Raw genomic sequence first — 15,695 nt, 5'->3', positions numbered from 1 at the left:
TATGACAAACTGACCTGTAAAAAAAACAACAACTTGATTCTAAATGATCCTTTGTGGCATTCGGCAATTTAAAACTTGTGTAATCTGTACTAAATTTTACTGTTTTTAAACTGTTACTAATTTCTGTTATTAAATTTTACTTTTGACTGACTGTACAAATGGGGACAATACTATTTCTTGCTTTTGTTATTCACATTTTGCACATTTATGTAAAACTTCATTCCATAAGTCATACAACCAGAACAAGCTATTAAAATACAACATTGGTAAAAATCTGACTCAGAGTGACAAAATTAAGAGGAATAACTTTACCTGAGGTCAAATGCTGCTGCAGAGCAAACTCAGGGATATTCTCTCTTGAACAACTGATTAGTGATGATAAACTGCAGCTCTTCTAAACTTAGCAATGCCTTTATTAATAACTGTGGGTGGATCATTACTAGAACCAAGAGTAATCTCTAAACAATAGCAGTTTTTAATTTCTGTGTGAGAGTGTAGCTATGGTTTGCTTGGCATTTAATCGGTTTACTACATTGTGCAGTTCTGTTATGTACTGGTTGCTCTGATATTAAAATGAAACAATAGTTAATGTACTGTACATTTTGACCGAAAACCAGATCATGTTTCTGTGAGATTCCCAGCAACAAATATATATATTCAATAACATACTGATTCTTAATAATTGCTGATACTATGTGTATTAGAACAAAACAGGTATTATGTATACTGTACGTACAAAAAGTATAACATAAATCTTCTCTTATGCACTTCATTTTTGCGGTGTGGAAGAAACATTTGTGTAGGTATGGATGGAAACTTGTAAGCAACTGTTTCTATAAAGACCAGAGTTGTCATTGGTGAGTCAATGGGTAGTTGCACAAAGACAATTCAATCATGTTCAGTGCACAACCTCCCCATTTTAAATCCAAACTTGAGGAGATCAGCAAACACATACTGACAGGGCAGACTTTGTCTGTAGAAGAAAAGTAATGATTAGCCTATATATGTTAAAATAATAATAAAAATAAGTAAGCAAGCATTAAATATAAATTAAATGTTTGCAATGTTTTAATTACCTCTTTTTCGTGCCAGACAAAAAAGGTCTGCCCCCATTTATAAAAACAAGAGTTAACAGTTTAAAGAGTAAAAACAACAATAAATGCTTTGACAATAACTTACACCAAGAAATGTTGCAAACAATAAAAATGTGCATGAGCACAAATAACATGTGAAAACTTAACAAAATTAACATTTACATTTAGGTCAGTAACTCATCCGGGTACTTATGCATATAGAAAAGCTGCATACTTAAAGTACTAATATTGCAGAAAAATAAGAGTAGTATAATTTTCCAAACATAGACTGGCTCTTTAAATGCAACAAAGCAGCAACATAGACAAATAAAATTGCCACTTACCACTGCAAATGACATGAAAACATCTATTTTAATATTTTAATATGCTGACTGCTCATTTTTCTCTCACTCAGTGTTGTGTGTATCATGTATCAGATGAGTTTTTCTTTCCTGGTTTTAAACACATATTGTATGAAATGAACATGCACACATGAGTTTATTCCAATTAAGTCAATTGCATGTAAACAAGACTGTTCCAAGTAAAGCATGCAATTTTTTTTCATTGGTGATTCTTCTGCCATTTTGAAATGTCAAAGCAAAAACAGTTGGAGTATCACCGTTAACAGCGACATGTTACTGAATCTCAGCTTAAGAACACAAAATTGCAGGGTAAAATGAACATTTCTACTTGTGGAATGAGGTAAATCAGTAACCTGTAACCAGGCCAATGTTATGCTTCATATCAATCAATCAATCAATCAATCAATCAATCAATCAATCATGTCTGATTATTGTATCATTATTATCCCAACAGCTTTTGTGAGCTCATAAATATTGAGGAACAACAAATATACTCCTACATATGGAGCCAAACTTACACAAACTCACAGCATTATAAGTATTTACATACCCAGTAATGCTAAATTCCAAGTAAAGTATGTTTATTTAAGTTCTAGCCAATAACTACGCTGCTTCTATCTAAATTACACCAAACGTTATGGATTTTGCTATATGCAGCATTTAAATAATGGTGCATAAATCAATATCCACAATTACATCATGTAGTTTTTCTATGTTAAACACATTCAAGAGAGATATATACTTACAGTGGGTAGAAAAAAGTACTAATTGTGTGCTTACTGTATTTAAATCACAATGTATGGCATAGCGCCGACTAATAAAATAAACAAAATGGATGGTGGTACGTGTTTTTCTGAGGACACTTCCATTATATTCAATGTCAGCCGCACCTTTAAAGCAACAGCTTAATATTAATTCACAGTATGCTTAAGGTACTCGACTTTTAAAGAGTAATCTTTGGGCAAATATTTACTTTACACACCCGGAAAAATACCATGCTTGCATCCTGGTCACGAACAAACGATTCCTACTATGGCTACGCCTTCTCTCATGTATATTAATGACGTAACGGGACGCTCGTTCACTCGGCCAATCTGATTGGCTAACGGTTGAAATGGGCGCCTAGGCAGCTGGCGAATCAGCGAATCTCAAATATTAAAACATAAGGTGATTGGATGCGCCATACAGGTTAACGTCAACGTCAGTGCAGCGTAATTAATATTCATGAGCTAAGCCTTTGCCGTAGTAGAAGTGGTAATTTGGCGTCGTGTTCACCTGCGCCACAGGTGCGCGGTGGACAGATCAGAGAGAGATGGGTAATTCAGACTCCAAACTGCACTTCAGAAAAACGGTGATACAACTTACAACCAAAACACAGGTCAGGTTTATTTTATTTGATGTATGTGGCTTTTATAAGCGTTTATGTGGGTTAGAAATGTTACAACGCGCTGTTAAAGTGTAACAGATGGAATATTGTCGCTTATAATATCTAATAATATTAAACTTTAGACACTCCTTTGGACATTTAAAGTTTCTTTGAATATTAAATTGTTGGTTTTTAATCATCATTTAATATCAAGCATTCACACTAGAGAGAATCAAAAACTTTATACATGTGACAGCTGTGTGCATTCATGCTGTTTTATTTACATTCAGTCTGCTTTCTAATTTCTTAAAGTTTTAACGGAGATCCTCATTTACGTTGAAACTGACCTGCTTTTCTGAAACTGACATTTTTTTCTCTGTTTTAATTACTTTCTCGTTAATTATAACCGCTATAATTCTGTTAACACCCTTTTCTGTAACAAAGAATGGTAAAAATAAAGGAAACAATGTTATATTTTGTATTTTGTTAGTAAATTAAGCGTTTCGGACCATCAACATGTTTTACATTTTTGACAAATAGTGAGAATTTGGTCACGATTTGGTGAGTTTCCCAGATGCGTAGCCATATTGGCGATACTTGGATGTAAACAACAACATGAATTAATTCATTAATGTACTACTGAATAAGTTGTTCTGCTAATTTATGCTAATTGAAGCTGCTTAATCATACAGAGAAGGACTTAGTAAGCAGGAAAGGGCATAATAATAAGAACAAACTCGAATGTTGTCAAGATTCTTGCCCTGGAAATCCTGGTTCAGTTTGGCCAATCACAAACTCCTTTTTTTGTTCCGTATTTTTTTTCCCAGTCAGACCGATTAGTACCGTCCAGAACATGACAATAATTGACTGTTTTCAGCAGCAATAATCTGCAAAATATGCGAGTTCTGAAAGGTTATGATTTTGTCATTTGTACTTTTAAATAAAAAAAGACCCTTGTGATTTTTGTAGCCTGTAGAGGCCTCTGAGGATGTGTTTTGGGACCAGTTCTGGACTGACATCAACTTGACGGCACAGGATATTTTCGCTCTGGTTCCTGCTGCCGAGATCCGTGCTGTGAGAGAGGAGTCTCCATCCAATCTAGCAACCCTCTGTTACAAGGTACAGTCTGTGTCCCATAACAGAGGTCAATAATGGGGAATAAAGGGAAAAAAGTGATCATGTGACCTCAACATGTGACAATAACATGACTCTCAAGTTACCATACATGTATTTAGGTCTGTTTTGACTCGAACCAGATGCATACACATTTCAGAAAATGCATGTTATTTTTACTTATTTTTTTGTTTGCTTGTTTTTGTTTTTCAAGTATTTAAAAATTTAGTGTGATACCTTTTTGACCTAGTTATTTACTGAGGCTTTAAACTTTTTTTCATTTAATTTCAATTTCATTTTAGTTTCAAATGCATTGATAAAATATATTCATGCACACTTTTGTGACAGAATTTTGTTGAATATGCATGAATATGCATAAATATTGCTTAAGCACAGCAGCGTGAAAAATAATTTTAATCTAAAAGTGAAAGTTTATCCACATAAAACTTTATTTTTGTATATTTTCGTTTGATCTTATTTAGTTTGCAAATATTCCAGAGTAATATTTTTGTTGTTTTGATGTTGTCATCAAAAAACAAAATCGGGCATTTTTTGAGCTGTCTTGAGTAATAACTTGTGCTTTTTTTTTTTTTTTTTTTTTGCAGGCAGTGGAAAGGCTCGTGTTGAATGCCGACTCAGGTTGTGTGTGTGAGAGAGACAGACAGGCCGTACTGAGCTGCACTCGTCTGTTGACTCGGATTCTGCCGTATATCTTTGAGGATCCAGACTGGCGTGGATTCTTCTGGTCCACCGTGCCAAAAGTGGGCAAATCTGTGGTAAAGAAATTTCAAAATTGCTTTCATCAAAGTTCTTACCTCTCCAAATGTTTAAATATGCACTAAAGTAAAACGTGCAGTTTGCACACACTCCCAAAACGTCACCGGCAAACATGAGCTGTCCAAGCAGTTTTTAAGAAGATACACAGCAAAGCTTTGCCTAGCTCAAACTTTTGTTTAAAACATGAGCTATGTGTGTAAGAGAGTTTGTTCTGGAGTGCATTTTTATGGTCTCCTGTTACCCGCCTAAACACTGCTCTGATTGTCTCTGTCTCAAAGAACGACGGCGTATTAAATATCCTGTGATTAAAGACATGAACAGAGCAGAAAGAGTGTATTGATGATGTGATTGTGTGCATGAAACTCTTCAGAAAGCCAATAGCTCCTCAAACACTTTGTCAGACCAGCTTGAATTCCTAAAGTTTCAAAATATGTAAGAATTTGTGATTTTAAAAATGAAATTGTGATTTGTCTCTGTGTGTTGACGTAGGATGAAAGCGATGAGGAGTGCACACGGCCGTTGGCAGAATCTCTCCTCACAGCTATTTCTGATCTGCTTTTCTGTCCAGACTTCACTGTCGAGAGCAACAGCAGGACCGCTGCGGTAACCCTCTTTCTGTTTCTATATCAGTACTTTCTAGTCTGGCAGGGGTTTTAACTAATAAAATCAGATCCATATTACTTGGTCTGGCTAAGAAACCCCTGTTTAGAAAGAAAGAGACCATCAGAAGTGACCAACATTAGTTAATGTTAATGTAAAATCAGGTTTGTCTGAAATTTATGAAAATGCCATCCAGCAAAATGGTTGCTCATTAAAATAATGGCACAGAAATCTGGCAAAGATTTTTTTTTACAAATGTGTTTAAACATTTATATCTCATGAGTTGCTTTATTTAGATTTGCTTTATCCAAAGCAACTTGCACTGCATTTAGGGTAAATATTTTAAAGATAAATTTGTTCCTTGCATGATTTTTTTTTTTTCTCTGCCAAACTTTTTTTGATTTAAAAAATTTACTTAAAGTACCCATGAGATCGTAAGTTAGTTTTTCAATAATTTGACATGTTCACATTTCTCAGGTTTCACAGGACTTGCATGTGAACAAATAAATGAACTTTTACTATTTTACTAAACGTTTTTAAAATGTGATTTAATTAATTCATAGCTTTTCATCAATGAACAAACACTATGTACTTCCATCACAAACCTTTGAGTTTGAGAACACAATTTCTTTTCATCTATGTGTAAAATTAATAAATACAAATTGTTTACTTGAACATGACTTATGTAGGCTATGTGTTTTCAGGATGGCCCTTCTGATATCCGGTCCATAGACAGCTGTGAGTTCATCTGGGAAGCTGGTGTTGGATTTGCTCAGACTCCGCCTCTCAATCACACCCATGACTCCAACAGGTCAGAGATCTGCTCACTTCTTACTACCCTGGCCCTCTTTCTACAGCGGCATGCGAAAGTTTGGGAGCCTCTTGCAGAATCTGTGAAAATGTGAATAATTTTAACAAAATAAGAGATCATATAAAATGCATGTTATTATTTTATTTAGCACTGTCCTAAATAAGATATTTTACATAAAAAGATGAAAGTTGAAATTATTAAAATAACCCCCTGATCTCATGAGTCCCTTGTTTGTTCTGAACCGTTAAACTGAGCACTGTTCTTCAGAAAAATCCTCCAGGTCCAGCAGATTCTTCAGTTTTCCAGCATCTTTTGCATATTTGAACTCTTTCCAGCAGTGGCTGTATGATTTAGAGATCCATCTTTTCACACTGAGGACAATTGAGGGACTCAAACACAACTATTAAAAAAGGTTCAAACATTCACTGATGCTCCAGAAGGAAACACCGGGGGTCAAAACATTTTGAATTTAAAGATCAAGGTAAATTGTACTTAATTTGTCTTCTGGGAAACATGCAAGTATCTTCTTTTGCTTCCGAAGGGCAGTACTAAATGGGAGAAAATGATACAAAAATTTGGGTTTTCACCCTCAGCTCTTAATGCATTGTCTTTCCTTCTGGAGCAACAGTGAATGTTTGAAACCATCACAAAACAAAAAAGAGATCAGTCATAGATCATTCAGGTAACCACACACAGTATTAAGAACCAAGGGTTTCCAAATTTTTGAAAGGGGTTATTTACATTTTTTTAAGCTATTTTTGACTATATGTAAACATCTTTTATGTAAAATGTCATCCTCAGGACAGTACAAAATATAAAATAACATGCATTTTGTATGATCTCTCTTATTTTGTTAAAATTATTCACAATTTTGAGGTAAAAAAGGATTCCATGCTGACAAAAATTGATCAAAATACAGTAAAAGCAGTAATATTGTGAAATATTGTCGCAACACATATAATTGATGTTTTCTATCTGAATACATTATAAAATCAAATCATTCCTGTGATCAAAATTGAATTTTTAGCATCATTACTCCAGTCTTCGGTGTCACATGATCCTTTTGAAATCATCTAATATGACGATTTTCTGCTCAAGAAACAATTCCTAATTATTGTTAATGTTAAAAACAGTTGTGCTGCTTCATATTTTTGTGGAAACTCTTTAATCAATAGAAAGTTCAAAAAACGGCATTTATTTAAAATAGAAACTTTATAAATGTCCTTGCTCTCATTTATAATCAATTTACTGCATCCTTGATGATTGAAAATGTTGGCAATTATATGTCTTTCACAATCTTATTTTCTCTCTCTTTTTCTCTCTTAGGGCAGAGTTGTTGAAGCTTTTATTGACATGTTTCTCAGAAGAAATGTACCAGTCTCCATCTGAAACGCATAAACTCAACCCCTGGGTCTCATTCTTTTGCTCTAGAGATAACCGGTAACCACATATGCGCTCATTTGTTGTCATTCATGTCATTCGTTGGTGATGCAGCAATTAAAGTTTGCTCTTTCTCTCTCTCTGTCAGACATGCCCTGCCACTTTTCACCTCTCTTCTTAACGTGGTATGTGCGTATGATCCAGTCGGGTACGGTATCCCGTACAATCACCTGATGTTCTCTGACCAGCGTGGAGTTTTAGCAGAGCTGGCGCTTCAGACACTGATCGTTTCATTGGAGCAAGAGCTCATCGATAACTCAAACACCAGCCCGAACCTGAGCACCAATGCTGATAACTGCTCTGCTGATTACAACAAGAACACAATGGCTGAAGGATGTCAGGTAACGAGACGCACAAATGTGTTCAGAATAGAATCCCAGCTAACAAAAGATAAGTTCTAAGAATGTTTTTCTAACATTAAACATGAAAACTTTCCTAAATCTTGTCTGAAATGTAAAAAAACTGAATGTTTTAAATGTTTTTGAACATTCTGCCTAGTTTCCATTATGAAAATAACATTTCTGAATGTTCTCTGAAGAGTAAAAACATTTGAAAAACATTATTAGAGCATTTAGGTTATTTCTAAATGTTGTCTAAATATTCGAAACATTAAATTTCTTAATGTTATGTAAAAGTTATCTTTTTATCATTTTGCAAACATTGTGGGATTGTTACTTTTAAACATCCTTAAACAATATTACAGACTAAAATCTTTAGACAAGCATCCTAAACTCAAAAATTTTCGTAAAATACAATATCCCACAATGCAAATTGATGCCAACTATGATGAAATCCAAAAATTAAAGTTTTAATGCAAAATTGAGAGAAAAATGCAAAAGCTATTTATTTTCAAAATGATAACTGAATCTGACTCAATGAATTAAACGTGCACTGACACTGCAATAAAACATGCATGATACTGTAAGCACAAATAATGCAGGGTAAATAAAAATATTGCCCAAAATAGTTTTTTTTTTTTTGTCTTGTTTTGTTTTTTTCAGTGATGAATGAAATGGTTTTAACTTACATTTCCTTAAATGGCATCCTACATCTTGTGTGAAAAAGTATCATGTTTTTTCTCATGATATGTTTCAGTTAACAAGAGGCGAAAACCTGTTTGTAAACTACCTGTCTCGAATTCATAGAGAAGAGGTGAGACACAAACACTTTACAATCTTCCCAAATCAAGTGCAACAGCCCTCGACTCCTACCTTACACATACAGTAGACGTTTAAACACTGTAAATGATCGGTATCCTCACATATTATGTTTATAGTAATAATACCTATATTTTTCAAAATGCATATATTTTTTGCCTGTAGGATTTTAATTTTATCTTGCGAGGAATCGGACGGCTGCTCAACAACCCCCTGCTGCAGACATACCTTCCCCATTCCTGCAAGAAAATCCAGTTTCATCAGGAGCTGCTGGTGCTTTTCTGGAAACTCTGTGACCTCAACAAGGTGCCACCTCGTGGTGTTTTATTTTATTTTACAATAAAATATGAAATAAGAATAATTCAGGACTCAAATTTCTTTATCTCTGTGTTTTAGAAGTTCCTGTTCTATGTGTTGAAGAGCAGTGACGTGCTGGATATTCTGGTACCAATTCTGTTCTATCTGAATGACGCTCGCGCCAATCAGTGTGAGTATCTGGACCATTCGGGGTTACGCGTACAAAACAAATCATAGATTTTTACATTAATATTTATTGTACTTCAAGACATTTTTGGTTAAATAATATGTGATCCTGGACCACAAAGGCAGTTTTAAGTAGCATGGGTATATTTGCATGGGTCAAAATGATCAATTTTTCTTTTATGCCAAAAATCATTAAGATCCATGAAGATAGTTTTTAAATTCCCTACCATAAATATATAAAAACTTTAATTTTTCATTCGTAATATGCATTGCTAAGAAATTAATTTGGACAACTTTAAAGGTGATTTTCTCAATATTTTGATATTCAGATTTTTAAATGGTTGCGTCTCGGTAGGGTTGTGATGATGAGGAAATTTCCTCACCGGTTAATCGACATGTGACAACACCGGTGGGGGTTTCCTCTTTTTTTTTTTTCTGTTTTTAAATAGCTTATGAATAAATGCGTGCGTATTATACTTTCACTTTCAGTTTCGCGGGAATTGGCAATTCGGCATCAATTGTTTGAATGGACGACAACGAAACTGCAACAAAAAAAAACACTGATATTAAACACAGAACTTTTATTAACATAACGGGGAAAAAAAACACAACAATGCTACAGGTTGAAAAAACTGGAAGTTGGAACCAAACAAACTACCATAGAACGTTTATTACGTAGCCTTTGTTAGAATGTTTTTAAAACGAATAAGAAAATAAAATAGAAAGATAAATAAATAAATTGCACAAAGTTGAAATAAGATTAAACGAATGAACAAGAAACGAATATAAAAGAAAAACTTCCAAAATGACATATTAGGCTACAAAAATGACAAGTCAGCAGTCGGGGCTGCGCTTGAAGGTTTCCTCCAGATGCTGCCACCTTTGTCAGGCAAAGATTGCAGATTGCCTCATTAACGTTTTCAGGTTACCTTTTTACCTTTGGTTTGAAGCCAAAATATTGCCAAACAGGCGCTTTTGCATTGCGTTTTGACACTAAATCGTCCGCCGTTCTCTTTCTGTAGATTTGACTCCTCTCGTTCTCCTCACGTGATAAATGAAATATGACGCATTGTAGCTAGCTATGTTCAGTTTTTAATTATAGTGCATGCTCTCGTCTTAAGTAAATTATTTAGAATTATATTTCCCATTTAATTCAAATAGATATTTAATAAAAAAACGAATGCTTAAAAAAACAAATGTGGGGACGGTGTCACGGTGGAAAAGTGATGTCATCGGTGTTGCGTCTTAAAACCGGTAACACCGTCAACACCGTCTATCGTGGCAAGCCTATATCTCGGCCAAATATTGTCATATCCTTACAAACCATGCAATGGAAATCTTATTTATCAGCTTTCAGATGATGTATAAATCTCAATTTCAAATTTTCAAAATCGACCCTTATGACTAGTTTTATGGTCCAGGGTCATATAAGATGGTTTGAACTAAATTCTTGAGTGCATATTTTCAAATTATTTTAATGTACTTTTCTTTTATTCAATATATTGCCCATTTCTTTTTTGTGGTGTCTTATTTTTATGAACTGTAGGATGTGATAAAAATCAGCATATGTATTTGTTCGCAGCACGTGTTGGTCTGGTGCATATTGGTGTGTTCATCTTGTTGCTGTTAAGTGGAGAGAGGAATTTTGGGGTGCGTCTGAATAAACCATACACTGTGAGAGTGCCAATGGATATTTCAGTGTTCGCTGGGACTCATGCTGACCTGCTGATAGTGGTGAGATGAACACAGATACACTTGTGTGCCTTTGTTACATCATATTGAAGATGTTGGCAATTTTAAAAACGCAGTAAAATTAGTCCATATGACTTGTGTGCAATAATGTCTTTTGGAGTCTTTTTATAAAGAACAGACCGTACATTTAATTGAAGTCTTCCCATTTTGTAAAACTCTTGAGTCCCACTCACACAGCTGCATGTTAAACATGCATCTTTAATGAATATTTTCATTCATGCATTTAGCAGATGTCTTTATTGAAAGCAACTTGAGTTGCATTCAATGTGTGCATCTTTTCGGTTCATGCATTCATAGGAATATAAGCTAATAAAATTTGACAACTGATTTGCATGAGCATTAAAATGCAAACATTTTTATTTATTTTTGGATTTGACAGGTTTTTCATAAAATCATCACCAGTGGACACCAGCGACTGCAGCCCCTCTATGACTGTCTGCTCACTATTATAGTCAATGGTAAGCAAGTTTATAAAGTACAAATGTTTTGAGAGATTGTATTCACTTCCTGATGAATTTTGCTGTTGTTGTTTTTTTTCAGTGTCTCCTTACCTGAAAAGTCTGTCTATGGTAGCAGCCAACAAACTACTACACTTGCTGGAAGTTTTCTCAAGCCCGTGGTACCTGTTCTGCTCACCTGTTACCCATCACCTGGTTTTCTTTTTGCTAGAAGTTTTTAACAACATCATCCAGTACCAGTTTGATGGTAAGTGTGCAGTTGGCAAAGTCATGGTGGCAGTTCTTAATTCAAATCACTAATAAAAGCAGAATGCAAATAATGTAGCCTTGGTACGCAATGCTCTACTTTCTTGCAACTCAGATTTTACAATAGAATCAAATATTTGTTGAGTGTAGTTTTTATAAGCATAGCATTCATTTCTGTCTTCAAAAATCAGGTAACTGTAACCTGGTGTACGGCATCATCCGCAAGCGCAACGTCTTTCACCAGCTGGCCAACCTGCCTACAGACATCAACTCGATCCAGAAAGCCCTGCAGAAGAAAAGCAGGAGCAACAGCACCCATAATGCTGCCTTCATGGAGACCAACAACCCATACAACACTGCCTGTAGTGAAGGACCATATAAAATCACACCGGTTCAAACAGGCACTCTGAACGCAAGCTTAAAGGCCATGCCACGTATGTACTGTAACCCACTTCAGTATACATTATTGCACTGTTCCACCTCAGTATGTTGACTATTAAGAGTTTAGTAGTTGTTTCCATCCACATTTTTATGCAAATTTTAGGATATGGCATAAAAAGTCTGGATGGAAATGATGTATCCAGTGCATTGGAGATATGACTTGTGTACAATATTGCATGTCTTTTTATAGCTTTTTATAAAGAACAGACACTTAATTTAATTTAATTTAAGTATTCCAATTTTCTAAAACTCTTGAGTCTTACTCAAACAGCTGCATATTAAAACTCTGTGCACCACAATTTGTTAATTATGAATCTTTATGCCAGTTTTAGGATATGGCATAAAAAGTCTGGATGGAAATGATGTATCCAGTACATAAAATCGTAAAATGTGCATAAAAAGACATATGTATGCTATAGAGACAGATTTTTTTTTTTTTATCCAAAAAGAAAACATGTACATAAACTACGATGAAAACACATTTGAGACCTGGACCTGGTCTTAAGTAGCAGGTATATTTGTAGCAATATCCAGAAGAACATTGTATGGGTCAAAAGTATCTATTTTTATTTTATGGCAAAAATATTAGGATATTAAGTAAAGATCATGCTCCATTGAGATATTTTGTAAATTTCCTACCTTAAATATATCAAAACTTAATTTTGGATTAGTGATATGCATTGCTAAGAACTTCATTTGGACAGTTTTTTTTTTCATATCTCACAAATATTGCTTTCTCCAAACAACCATACATCAATGGAAAGCTTATTTATTAGTATTATCGAGCTTTCAGATAATGTATAAATCTCAATTTTAAAAAAAATACACTTATGACTGGTTTTGTTGTCCAGGGTCACATTTACTGAATAAATTCTTTGAGGTGTAACAAAACTTAAGCAACTTTAACAACAATAATAATAATAGTAGTTTTAATAATAAGTCATAGTTTTGTGCTCTAAACACCTGGGATGGAAAGAGTGCTTTATTTAAAAATGTTTTATGCACTATTTTGCAACTTTGGATGGAAACCTCTAGTGTTGCTGGTATTGGTAATTTAACAGCTTGTTTGTTGGTTTATTTAAATTCTGTTTTATTTAGAGATGTTTAAATAATGTATTTTAAAATTATCACCTGAATGTCTTTTTGAAATCTCTCTCTCTGATCTGCTGACATGGCATTAACAAAAATGTTCGTGTTTGGTTTATTTTGTTGTAGGCATTGATAAACTAACAGAGACATCACAGATTTCTGAGGATGGAATGACCCTGTTACTGCAGCAGAGTGACCCAGCCCACGACCAATCAGATCACAGCTCTGAGACACAAGTCAGAGACGCTGAGCCAACCTCAGGTGAAGATGACAAGGTACAAGCATCACTGATGACCCTGGCATTTAATCTACATTACTTTATCCGGTTTATTTCAGTTTTTTTTTTTTTTTTTTTTTTGTTAGAAGTCTGAAAAAGAAGATTGTGATGGGAGTCAGAAACGTGTGTCGTCTTCATCAGACTGGGCTCCTACTCCAGACTGGGTCAGTCATAAAACCAAATTATAGACCAAAGCTTGTGAGGACTTTGTATGCACTGCAATATTTATGAGACAGTCAGAAAAAAAAAAATGTTTTCCTCTCCGAAACGTTTATGCTTATCACATCCACATCCCTGTGTGTTCTCTTTCAGGTCCTCTCCTGGAAGAGTAAACTTCCTCTGCAGACTATAATGAGACTCCTGCAGGTGCTGGTGCCTCAGGTGGAGAAAATCTGCATAGACAAGTAAGACCCATACACATATTTATCATTTAATACTGATGAACCTGGCAATCCAGACTGATGGTTTTACACATGACACACAACAAAAATGGCACCAAACATCTGAGACGACTAGCAAAAATTCTTCTGTTCTAATTTAATCCAAATAATTTACTTACAAATCCTATTACTAGCATAATAAGTGAAAAGTTAACAAATTTTAAGAAATAGTATTTTTTTTTTTTAATATCATTCAAAAGCATGATTCGAGATGTTTCAAAGTGCATCATATATTTGATTAATCAAAAATATTTCTTCACTTTATATCATTACGTTGTTTTAAATGTCTCACAATCCTAAAAGTCTGTTAATTGTCAGGTTTAAATGATATTTCTGTCCCAGATTTTGGTTTCTAAAGTATGTGTAATAAAGAGGTTCACACTAAGTGAGCTCTTGTTGTTCTTGTAGAGGTTTGACGGATGAGACTGAGATCCTGAAGTTTCTGCAGCACGGGACTCTGGTGGGTTTGTTGCCGGTTCCTCATCCCATCCTCATCCGCAAGTACCAGGCCAATGAGGGCACGGCTCTGTGGTTCCGTACGTACATGTGGGGCATCATCTACTTGCGGTGAGTCCTGTGCTTTGTCTCCCTCTACAGGACAAAGTGGGAGCTACACTCAGTATAGAAAGTCTCACAAATCAGTTGATCAGACTTTATCAATGTGATGTGTTCTATGTATTTGTGACCCTGGACAATGAAACCTGTCATAAGGGTCGGTTTTTTAAAACTGAGATTAATACATAATCTAAAGGCGGAATAAATAAGCTTTCCATTGATGTATGGTGTGTTAGGATATGAGAATATTTAGCTGAGATACAATTATTGAAAAATCTGGAATCTGAGGGTGCAAAACAATTCTAAATATTGAGAAAATCACCTTTAAAGTTGTCCAAATAAATGTCTTAGCCATGCATATTAGTTTAGGTAGCAACCACATCACATTATAGAATTTTAACTTGCATACTAAAACATACTAAAATACAAAAAAAAATTCAAAACTGTACTAAAAGTTAATTTCCCCTCAAATATGAGGATTATGTGTTCCCTTTTGTCAGTTCTTAGCCATGCATATTACTTATGGTAGGAAATTTACAAAATATCTTAATGGAACATGATCTTTACTTAATATCCTAAAGATTTTTGGCATAAAAGAATAATTGATCATTTTGACCCATACACTGTTGGCTATTGCTACAACTAAACGCATGCTAGTTAAGACTGATTTTGTGGTCCAGAGTCACTTTTATATATTGAAATGTGGCTAATATCTAATAAAACAGGATAAAAGTTGCTGTTTTTTTCTCATTTCAGTAACGTGGATCCTCCTGTTTGGTATGACACTGATGTCAAGCTGTTTGAGATCCAGAGAATTTAATAACACAGAAAGAAGCAACTCAACAAAACTGACTTGATTTCTCCAAACGTTATACTTTTTCTCTAAAAATGTCATTCAGTTAGTTTTTTTGACATTTTCTTTGAATGAATGAATGAATTTACACTACCTAATCAAACTGTTCTGTTATTTCTGACACATTCTGCTTCCTCAGTCCATGAGTACGGACACGTACACTAACCGTCAGGTCTCTGACCTCATGAGGAATGAGAGGAGTGTGTGTTTATATTGTTTTTTACTGTATTAGTGTTCTGTGTGTGCAGGGGTGTGAATGAACTCTGTATATAAACTGAAGCAAGAACTTAATCATATAAAAGCTGCTAATGCTGCATGTATAGAAGTACTATAAAAACTCTTGAATGCCAATTTTGTCTACTTTTTTGTATGCAAAACTAATACAGGTCAGAAACCTGCCCA

General features: G+C 34.6%; 1 protein-coding gene across 1 annotated transcript; it reads left to right on the top strand.

The window, feature by feature from the left end:
* The first annotated feature begins 2,747 nt into the window (after positions 1–2,747).
* Positions 2,748–15,365, top strand: LOC141298398 (protein HID1-like). Its single transcript, XM_073828912.1, has 19 exons — positions 2,748–2,813; positions 3,771–3,920; positions 4,520–4,687; positions 5,181–5,294; positions 5,996–6,102; positions 7,429–7,542; positions 7,631–7,878; positions 8,648–8,694; positions 8,865–9,005; positions 9,096–9,186; positions 10,765–10,916; positions 11,314–11,392; positions 11,475–11,639; positions 11,830–12,072; positions 13,295–13,443; positions 13,532–13,609; positions 13,758–13,849; positions 14,294–14,452; positions 15,197–15,365. The coding sequence occupies exons 1-19, from the start codon at positions 2,748–2,750 to the stop codon at positions 15,258–15,260; spliced, it is 2,427 nt and encodes an 808-aa protein (XP_073685013.1). The 3' UTR covers positions 15,261–15,365.
* Positions 15,366–15,695: the final 330 nt, after the last annotated feature.

This window comes from Garra rufa, chromosome 22, assembly GCF_049309525.1.
Source record: "Garra rufa chromosome 22, GarRuf1.0, whole genome shotgun sequence".
NCBI lineage: Eukaryota > Metazoa > Chordata > Actinopteri > Cypriniformes > Cyprinidae > Garra > Garra rufa.
The sequence above is the reverse complement of the archived record's forward strand: the minus strand, read 5'-3'. Positions and strand labels throughout refer to the sequence as shown.

What these genes read in the sequence shown, in the direction of transcription:
- LOC141298398 (XM_073828912.1), top strand. Translation starts at nt 2,748, where the DNA reads ATGGGTAATTCAGACTCCAAACTGCACTTCAGAAAAACGGTGATACAA. An exon ending in GCAACAGCAGGACCGCTGCG is followed by an intron (nt 5,295 to 5,995) that starts GTAACCCTCTTT and finishes ATGTGTTTTCAG; the next exon opens with GATGGCCCTTCTGATATCCG. An exon ending in CTCGAATTCATAGAGAAGAG is followed by an intron (nt 8,695 to 8,864) that starts GTGAGACACAAA and finishes TTTTGCCTGTAG; the next exon opens with GATTTTAATTTTATCTTGCG.